Consider the following 10766-nt stretch of genomic DNA (forward strand, 5'->3'; position numbering starts at 1 on the left):
GACCGATAAGAGTAAGAGCAGCGAGACTAAACCGAACTTTAAAGTTATGGTCCTTAAAGGTTCAACATGTCAGATACCTACTGAATTAAACGATGAAAGGACCGTACTATATCATCGGACATTAAGGAAACATGCTATGTTGAAGTGCTGGCTTCTCTGTCAACAATGCAGCAGCCAGTATGTCCTCCATCTAAGTTTATATTTTGGTCCTGAATGGTTTGTTTGAGTTTTGTCCAGAGAAGTAGGCGTTTTTTTAAGTCGCCCCCCCACACGGCCGTTTTGCCCCCTCGCCTCTTGATTTGCCAGGCAAACGGCAAACCAACAGGTGTCGCAGTGATGAAAGCGAGAAAACAAACTGGTTCAGATAGAACTGATTCTACATGACCAAAAAAAAGCCTCTGCATTTTTCTAATAAGCTCTACATCCAGAAACGTGGCAAAACTAGGATACATTTTAGAGAGGCTTTTGAAAAATGCCAAGAGGTCAGAACGCAAAAAAAAAAAAAATTAAAACCGATGCAGAGCTGGCTAAACACTGAAGCTTCCTTGCATGCTACGTAGCAACCTACGTGCAAATAGAGTCTAGGGAGGAGGGAGTTGGGTGAAGACAGCTCTATTCAATATTTGTATTGTATATGGACTGCAGTACCCATTGTGAACACTAGGGGTCAGAGTTACATATTTCTCCTTCTAAAAAAAAAATCTAAACAAAGTGGGTGCGCTGGTGGCACAATGGTTAGGGCGTGCGCCCCATGCATTGAGGCTGTCATCTCAAGCGGGCGGCCCGGGCTCACATCCCGCCCGTGGCCCCCCTCCCGCATGCTGCTCCCCCCCCTCCACCCCCCGGTCTCCAACCCCATCCACTGTCCTGTCTCTCCATTAAAGGCATAAAAAGTCCAAAAATAAATCTTTAAAAAATCTAAACAAAGAGCTTAGAGACTCTTAAACGTTCCTTAGAACCGACAGGCGCTGCAGAGGTTTGTGACAAAACTCTTTGGGATTTTTCCCAAAGAAAGGGCCCCTTTCACATAGTTTCACATAGTCAATAACTGAACTATTGATAAAGGAGTCGGGAAATAATATCAATATGACAATATATTGTAGTCCTGACATGTGTTATACGATCACCAAATCGCTGTTTCAAATTTTGATCATTTAAAAAGAAACTAACTCTAACTAACAGATTTTCCTGCCAATTTGACTCAGCGCGTCACCTCCTCACGGTGGCACTTGGTGACATGGATGCGGGTAACGTGAATGAAAGTTAAGTTGCATTGTATAGTGACGTAATGTGAGTTGCCCTGCGATTCCCGCTATGAAAGTATGCAGCTTCAAAGAGAAATAAAAGGGCAGTGTGCAAAGTCAGAAAAAAACAAAATGATGTAAAGTCTCTTTTCCTGACAAAATGACACATCAAAACTTGGTTAATCAATACAGGTGATGTGGAAAGAGAAACATGCCGTGAATCTGACAATGTGTCTGTTGTAAGAGAGAGCACCGTGCTCATCATAAGGGTATGATATGAAGCTCTTGTATCAACAAGATTCTTGCAAAGCTTACTGGAATATTCTCCCCCTCACTTATTCACCCTTCCTGACTTGTCTCTTGCGCTGTTCATTCCTGTTCTTGTAAATGTACACCATGCATTTCACAACTTTTCGCACGACTTCTGCTCTTCTCCCTCCAATAATGGCCGTCTCAAATAATCTGTACCGGACAGAAAAAGAAAAGCAGATGGACATGCAGCAGATCCGCCATGATGATATTTTTCAGCAATGCTGCAGTGCATACCTGAGTTGAGAAAGTCTCTGATGCACTGATAAGAAACAGAAAAATATGGAACATGGCCTTTATTGCAACCCAGTGAGCTCAAACTGGCTTCCTGTTCTCACAGGATTTCCCCTCACATTACCCTCTTACTCAATATAAATGTTAGATGTTTGTATTTTTCCTCACACACAGTCCTCACAGCAAAGCCTGAGAGTGGACTGTAGATCGGACAAGGTGTTGTGTCACTTTTGACTTGGATTTACTGTTGCAGTTACACACAGACGGAGTTCTGCAATTGAAGGTCAGTACTGGTATATGATTTTTTTATAGTTTAAATTTAATAAAATGTTCCTCTGTGATAGCATCTGATTTCCTAATTTGATTGTATTGTTCCTACAACTTTGTAGAGCAGAGGGAACTCAAATCTCAGAGGATGAAATGAGTCTGAGAAAGTTCAATATTGAATATTTGGAGTCGGCTCAAAGCGAAAAGACTGCGGCTCTTTGTTGAACATTTGTGTTGAGTGAAATGTATTATATCAGGATAAACCCCTTGAGGTGTGTGACCTCGCTTTCAGGGGATACAGCACAGCAATACAAAGGCAATATGTGTTTCAGTTTTTAGTTTGAGTTTTTTTCAGTTCATAACTTCTTTGTCTAAAACAAAACTCTTATATCCGTTCTAACACAAACTGTGCTCCTTCATTCTTTTGTTTTTCAGTTTTTTTTGAAAGCTGAAGGAGGACGGGATCTTTTTAATCCGAACGTGTCATTTAAAAAAAAAAAAAACAACAACACTAAAAGAAGGAACCCATGACATATAATTCATCTTTTGAAAATGCTATTTGTTTTAAAATTCTGAAAAAGTCAAAACTGCTAAAGAAGTACACTTTTTTAAGACTCATTTTTGGGCGAGATAGTGGGGAATGACATGTGGGAAAGGAGCCTCAGGTTAGATTTGAACCCGAGGACTTAGCCTCGATACATTGAGCATGCGCACTAACCACTGCACCACTAGCGCCCCTAATTTTTGAGCTGATTGCATTGTACTCTAACTATTCACTTGCTGTACAGCATTTTTTAAGTAACAAATGTAACACATGGCTGAAATGTTGTGGAAAAACTCAAGCCAATAGGTCGTGATCACTATCATTTTGTCATATGTTGGTTGATAACAGGATACTCTGCCTTACATCAAGTTCCAGAAACCGATTGTGTAAATGAATAACTGATATTGTGCAATGTTTCGCAGCATTGACACATCTTCACATCTTACAAACCTCTATACAACATATCCTGTTTCCTGTCTTTTGAAAGGTTGTCTGTTATACAGTCGTCAAAGCCTGAACCCAGAGGTTTTCCCCAATGGCGTCCAACTCCACCACCATCAGTCCTCCCCCTCCCTACTTTACTCTGCCCATCAGCGCCTCGGCCTGGGGCGGCATCGTCATCCTCACCCTGGCGCTTTTGCTCGGCTTTCCCGGGAACCTGTTTGTGGTCTGGTCGGTGCTGTGCCGGGTGAAGAAGCGCTCAGTGACCTGCTTGTTGGTGCTGAATCTTGCTCTGGCGGATGCTTTCGTGCTGCTCGGTGCTCCTCTCTTCCTGCGGTACCTGGCTGGAGGTCGAGGTTGGGAGTTTGGATCCGCGGCATGCAAGCTAGTGCATTACCTGTCAAGCGTGAACATGTACGTGTCCATTTACCTGATCTGCCTGATGAGCATGGACCGCTGGTTTGCTGTGACCAGACCTTTCATGTCCCAGAGGATGAGAACCAAACGTACCCTGCTGCTTCTCCTACTGGGGGTGTGGTGGTTAGCGTTCATCCTGTCACTGCCGATGCCTTTCTACCGCAGGTGAGACCAACATGTTCCATGTTTCCTTTAAAGATTTGAGAAAGTTGAAATGGATGTGATGTATTTTTCCTAGGATTGGGCACGTTAACGCGTTATTTTAGCGTTAACTCATTAATTAATTATCGCCGACAATTATTTTATCTCGCATTAACGCAGTTTTTATTATTTATTTTCTTATTGTAAAAGTCTGTTGCTCACTGGCTTTTATTTTGTAAAATTCCATTGTGAGCGAGCCTCGTATGTTGCTTACTGCTGCGCATGTCTCAAATCAACAACAAAAGATTACATTGAGGCCGGCGGGGAATCATGGGAGTGCTTTCTGCTACTCCACCCCCTAGCCCCGATGAAAATAACTCCGCTTTGACCGTAGTTAAGAGGGAACAAGCGAAACAGACCTGAGGGAGAGAATATGTTTAGCGACGATGTATCCAAGTACAATTGAAGTAAAGTTTTTATCACAGCAGCTCATACGGCAACAGTACGGCAGCTTTCAGTAGCAGTTCACATTTCTTCATGCGGCTGTCTTTGACGTAGCATCCAGGGTGTTTCCACGGCAACGATAGAGACGTTGTTTCTGTCATGGCGGCCCCCGATACAAGACACAGAAATTTGCAACAAAAAAAAACCATCAGCCTGCCAAAACCCCACAGCACTGGATATCAGTCAGCTGCAGCACACTGGCAGACGCTCGCTCACGTTAACTAGCAGTCATGAATGGTAGCTGGGCTCCATCCAGCATGGATCACAACCCAGCATGGGTGGCTCAGGAAAAACTAGGAACGACATAGAAGCAATTAATAAAGAGACAAGTGTTATTAAGACTACATAACGTTAGCAGATGTGTTTTCTTACCGAAAGTGTAGCAGTGACTGCGTGCTGCCACTGAATGTTTTAGTGGTACTCAGCTCTTAACTTTTTAATATATACTCGGGTAATTGGGGCTAAAAATATAATTCAAATATTAACTTAGGAACCTGGTGTTATTTATCTTCTTAGATTTTTTTTCAGGCATTATTTAAAGATATTCAATGCTTATCATGAATGAAGTTTAATGTCTGCAGCATGGGTGAAGACCCCGAGACAAAACACCTTGTAGTTGGAATAAATTTAATCTTGAATGTTGAATATGATTTGTCTAGTTTGAACTCTCTGGTTATGGCAAGTGATGCTCACTTCTGTTTGTGTAATTTTTTCCCTTATTCTGTTCTTACACAGCAATGTTGAGAAAACATTTTCAGTCAATGTCACTCTGCGCTTTTGTGTGGCGAGCCACGGGGGCAGCGTGGGCCACCGGGTGTTCCAGTACCTGTTCGAGACCATCATGGCCTGCCTGGTGCCCTTCTCCCTCATCAACACCTGTTACTCCTCCGTCATTTGCCGTCTGCAGAGTGCAAAGTTCCAGCGCAGAGGGCAGGGCAGCCGCCTCATCCTGATGATCATCTGCACATTTGCGATATTCTGGCTGCCCTATCACATCGTCAACGTCATAGAGGTAATTCTGTGATGCAATTTGTTTCTGAATTTGTTAAAATAACTTCTGACTCTATTAGATTAGGCCGCATTAGGGTGTGTGTACACAGCAGTTTCTGAGTCTTTACATTGGTCTAAACTCTCTCACCCTCTCATGTCTCCAGGTAGCCGGTCTGTTGACAGATAATAAATTGGTGATCCTTGCTGCCACTACAGCCCGTCCAAACGTCACGGCCTTTGCTTACTTCAGCAGCGCTGTAAACCCCATTCTCTACGTGTTCGCCGGCAGCTCCCACATCCGCCAGGCCGGTCTCAGCTTCATGGGCAAGCTCTTCGAGGCGACCAACTCTGAGGGCAGAACGACGTCTTTCTTTACCCGTAGTAGCAGAAGCGGCTCTTCCCCAGACGAGGGCTCTGTCCTGCACACATTGTCGGTCAAACTCGGGAGGCCTTTCAAAGCCAAGGACAAGGAGAGGAGCTGCAGTTTGGCAGACACAGGGTTCAACGAGTCAGAAGTCAGGACTCTGGCCAGTGTTGACCAGTTGGAGTAGTGATGAAGCTGTTCTCAAAGCAACCTTGCTTGGACTTCTTTTGTTGATTAATTACAAAGTTTTGTTAAGGAGGTGTTCGCAGACCCAACTATTTCATAAACTAGGTGCGTAGGGCGACAAATCACTTCCCACACATTGCCAGGTATCTCCAATGTTTTAGAAGAATCCCAACGTGTCGGCCCCTCTGAGCCTAGAACACACTTGACAAAGGTTCAGAGGGGCCGAAACGTTGTGATTTTTCTAATATTAATTGGTGATACTTAGCGAGAGAAGTGTGCATTATTTTTTTATTTTCTAGTTGATTAATTACACAAACTATGTTGCCTAGTAATTTTGTATTTTTGTATTTTTTTACTCTAATGAAAAAAAGTTGCCTCCAGTTGGCAGTTGTAACATTGTCACATGTCAAACACCAACTTCTAGAAGTGTCTCTTGCTTGTTCTCCATTTGATGTTAATATGAGGAACTTGATTATTTGTACATATTTATTTAAATGGCTAATAAAGTTGTGCCGTTGCTTTTAAGACCTCAATACTGGTGTGTATGTGGTTAAGTCACTCCAAAACTTAATAAAGTATAAATTATTATTATCTGTAAATATTCCAACGACCAACAGATGGGTTGGCATGAAATTTGGTACAAAGTCTTATGATCCCCAATGGATGAATCCTAATGACATCATTTTGACTTTAAAGAAATACTTTGACTTCTGTGAAGGTAGATGGATTGGTGCTAAACCTTTGTGGGCATTTGGATAATGCATTAAAAAGACCAACAACACCTCGCTGTTGGTATGGGGTTTCCATGACATCAATTACAACTCAAGGGTCAATTGTCCTAAATGTAGTACTCTTATTGATGTAACCCTCGATTTTATATTCACAGACTTTCAACGTTTTTTTCCCCCCCCTAAGTTGTCAAATAGAGACGCCAATGGTCCTTCTTTCAAATCATGATCAATCTGAAACGGCCTGTTTGGTAAGGTTCAGACCCCTAAACTAATGGTTGGGTTTAAAAGAAACTTATATTTAATCCATCAAAAATGACAGAAGTGTGCGTTGAATAGTTACCTCATTATTCTTTGCTTTTTCATAGGACTTGTAGCCAAGTCTTCTGGATGAAATTCCTTTGTAAACAGTATTTACCTGCCTTTTTACTATTTGACACAGAGAAAAGCATCTAAAATGGCTAACTGGTTTAGATTTGAGTTACTTGAGAGTTCTGGTGCTCGCATACAGACCCTTTAAGGATAAGAAGTGAGCTGTTAAAGACACAAAGAGACTTGACAAACGGTTGGTGTTTGATGATTAAGGGAAAAGAATGGGCTGCGACTTCCCCTGATTGCGACTTCCCCTTTTATTCAATTTATCAGCCAACATCGGTTTATGACCCAACACCTCCAAACTGTTGACTGTCTCTTGAGCTTCATTTGTACTTTATATTTAGTGGCAAATATCAAATCCTGGCTTGCTAACCCGCTAAAGTAACATGTGAAATATTGAACCAGCCAGCATAAACATTTCGTTTTAAGCACAATTGTGTGAGTATAACCTTACAGAGATAGCTTGGCTATACTTTGATGTGAAGAAAATGCCCTTTAAGGGTTACAACACCTAAAAACATCTTAACAGGTGTTTGCTTAATTTTCAAATCAAAGCATTGAGTGTCCAAAAATATACACATTTCATATCATCTGCAAATTTTGTATGATTTCTTAAACAGTTTTTCGCTAAACGCAAATGTTTGTATTATACAAGGTTGACCTATATGTAAAAAACTGTATAGCCTACATTGTTAAACCTATGTGGGTATTGCTAGGCAAGTTGTATGTGCTATGTTTTTATTTTATTTATAGCAGTGTATGTGACTTAAACCTAAAAAAGAATTCATAAAGTGCCACATGAATAGTATATTTCTGCTGCTTATTTTGTACGAGAGGTTTATATTAGTATATTAAGTGCTTTTCTCAGGTGTATGGAATTATACTGTTACTACTTATGTAATGCTCAGCTGAATGAACAAAGCCTTATGAAATCAACATTTCACCAAAGCTTCCGTTCCTTTCAGACTCAAGTGCATCACTCTGTCCACTATTACAAAACGGATGACAGAAATGGCCAAGTTACAAAATGTGATGTTGTATAAATATGTTCTTTGTGGTCCAGAGCTAGCTTCAATTGTGGTTTTACATGCAATGAGCAAAAAAGACAAATGGTTCAACAGGAAATACGAGTCACAGTTCAAGCTGTTTACTGACAGTGATTTGACATCTCAGCACGACAAACTCCTGGAGACACAAGTGTTGTACAAAATGATGACAAAATGCCTCTCAGGATAGAGCTTACCCCATCAATCGTGTCCTTGTTGCTTGGTGATTCAGTAACAGGGTAAACTCCCCATTCAAAATAAAAAAAAAACTTGTGTCACAGATGGTTACCACAGGTGCCACTGTTGAAAACCATTATATAAAGAGGTCAACACCCAATGTCCACATCAACAGTGTTTCAATAATCCTTCACTACCATGAAGGTATTGCTTGACCCAAAGGCAACTGGAGTGGTTGAGGATTTTGAAGGCGTTTCACCTCTCTCCTCCGAAAGGCTTCAAACTGACTGCTAGAAATGTAAGCCTCTGTGGTCCACATTGAAACGTCTTCTAGATCTTCAACCAGTCCAGTTACCTTTGGATCAAGCTTCGCATTTACCATGACCTTGATGACTGAGAACCTACGCAGACATCTTGATGTTACCTCAGTTTAAAATACTGGAACCAACATTAATACAAGCTCTGAGTTTCAAAACTAACAACAACTTTTCTAACATCAGGGCTACAGTTACACAGTTACAGTTACGCCCAATAGGAATACATTGATTAATGACATAAGACACTTCTGGTAGAATTGGTCGTCTCTCAACCGGAAGGTCGCGGGGTTCGATCCCCAGCTCCTGCAGCCACATGTCCCACTGCTTCGTCTGCGGGGTATGAATGTGTATGAATGGGATTAGTTAATTCTGATGGTCACTTCTACCATCGGTGTGCGAATGTGTAGGTGTGACCTACGGTGTAAAAACACTTTGAGTAATCAGAAGACTAGAAAAGCTCTATACAAGCTCAAGTCCATTTACCATTTACTTTATTGTCATTGAATGCAATACAATGGTTTTTCATTGGTGACAATTGGCCCAGCAGTAATAGACAAGATAACAAATATGAAATATAGAAATACACAAACAGCAGATGAAAGACAAGAGAAAGCAATGCACAACATATACCAAAGATTAACATCATTGGTTTGCATTATTTGGTCCCTTCTCTATGAAATAGTTCTTTCTTGTTTTTTCCCTCTATCTCTCAAATGATGAATTAATACGCCTACACTTTTTTTGGATAACACCAAGTTCATCTGTCGCTCAAATGAAAAAAAAATAAAAAATGAGACTAATAATTTAGCTGAAAAGGAAATTCAAAAAGATTGACAGAGCAAGATAAGACTGATTCTGTTTCTGACTTCTATCACTTATGACAGGAAGCTGTTTATGAACGTAGTGTGCTAAACAACAGATAAATAGGACAAAACACGGGCGCGGAGCAGATGATTCAAAGTTGTGTTTTTTGTGGTGACCCCATTTAGCATTATTTGGATTGAAGTGGTTGACTTGAGTGTTGGGAGTGTCAAATGGTTCAAAACTTGTGTCACATACTAGGAATATGTTGAGCAGTTTACAGAAATGTTGATTTTGTTTGACGTCATTTGCTGATTTTACAGTTTGTACTGGTGTTTGTATTTACTCTACAGCAAAAAACCCAACAGATCCAAAGAAAAAAAAAAACATGATGAAAGCCATAAAAAACCCACACTGTTATGCTACTGGCAGTTTCCTTTCTCCTAGAGCCAAAATACAGAACACAGATGCAGTGTAATAAGTTGGAGTAATGTTTTTAATGATTTGTACAGATTGTATTTTTGAGTAGAGGAATGACAGATGGGCAGGCTGAGAGTGGCTGAATTGATGATCCAGGCCCGTTTTCAGAGAATCCTCACAGAGAGCTCCTAACTTAGCTTAAAAAATCCTAGCGAGGATTTTTTTTTTTTAGCCTAGGAGTGATTCAGGAAATTAAACTTGTTCAATATTTACAATCAGGAACCGAGCACGGAATCTGTGAATTGCCACTATGGAAAGGAACAATAGCCATTAACCAAAGCAGGAAGCACAACAAACATAACCATGACGACGACGACAGCAAACGGGAAGTATAAAGTTAGATGGACGTCATAAAAGGAGGACCAACTTGTTGATTTGTGGCAACAACACGAGTGTTCATACAACATGTAAGACCAACCAGAATCCCACTGACAAGGAAATGAGTTGGACCAAAGTGTTTACTGTAATGGATGTACCAGCTAACAGATAGCCACATTTAGCTTGACCATCATGTTTGAAGGTGAATTAATCGGTTAGTGTGTGGTGTGCTGAGTTGGTCATCTTGTTACTCAACACGCTATAAGAACAAAACTGTTTAAATCTGTCATGATTTGTCGTCATGTGTGGGCTCGCTCCCATTTTCGAAATCACTTAAAGTTTTTTTGTTTTTTTTTGCGTGTGCCAGGCCTAAGATAACCTGCCCCAGCTGCACCGCCCCACAGGTCTGAGCCGGGGACATCCATGCAGGTGCTGTTATTCTTTGTGCAGAAATGCAATGCAATGCAAGACCGCCTTCTGCAGCTGGAACTGAAGCAGCGCATTTCCTGAACACCATATTCTGCCCACAGCAAAAGTTTGATGACGCAGAGTATGGGGTCACTGGCATGCCATCGCTGGATTGCAAAAAAAAAAGCATCCACAGAACAGTTCCTGGAAATAAACCCTACTAGCCTCTTCTGCAATCTGCAAGCATTCAGGACATGCTTTATAAGCCCTCTGAACTCAAGTCCCCATCTTCTTCCACAAGTCCTGAACAACTCTTAACCTTACTGGGTTCCAACAATGGTTGTATTTGGGTTTATTTATTCCACTCCAAGCCAACATTCTTTGTTGTGAGTCAGAAAATGCATTAAGTGACTGACAGGTAACGGCTACAAAAAGTATTTAAAGGCTTTAAATGTGATTTTTCACACTTAAATAT

General features: G+C 41.1%; 1 protein-coding gene across 1 annotated transcript; it reads left to right on the plus strand.

Moving 5' to 3' along the window:
* The first annotated feature begins 95 nt into the window (after positions 1-95).
* ltb4r (leukotriene B4 receptor) lies at positions 96-5769 on the plus strand. The gene is made up of 4 exons (XM_061030990.1): positions 96-2070; positions 3086-3621; positions 4837-5113; positions 5256-5769. The coding sequence occupies exons 2-4, from the start codon at positions 3134-3136 to the stop codon at positions 5640-5642; spliced, it is 1152 nt and encodes a 383-aa protein (XP_060886973.1). The 5' UTR covers positions 96-2070; positions 3086-3133; the 3' UTR covers positions 5643-5769.
* Positions 5770-10766: the final 4997 nt, after the last annotated feature.

This window comes from Labrus mixtus, chromosome 23, assembly GCF_963584025.1.
Source record: "Labrus mixtus chromosome 23, fLabMix1.1, whole genome shotgun sequence".
In the NCBI taxonomy this organism is placed as follows: domain Eukaryota; kingdom Metazoa; phylum Chordata; class Actinopteri; order Labriformes; family Labridae; genus Labrus; species Labrus mixtus.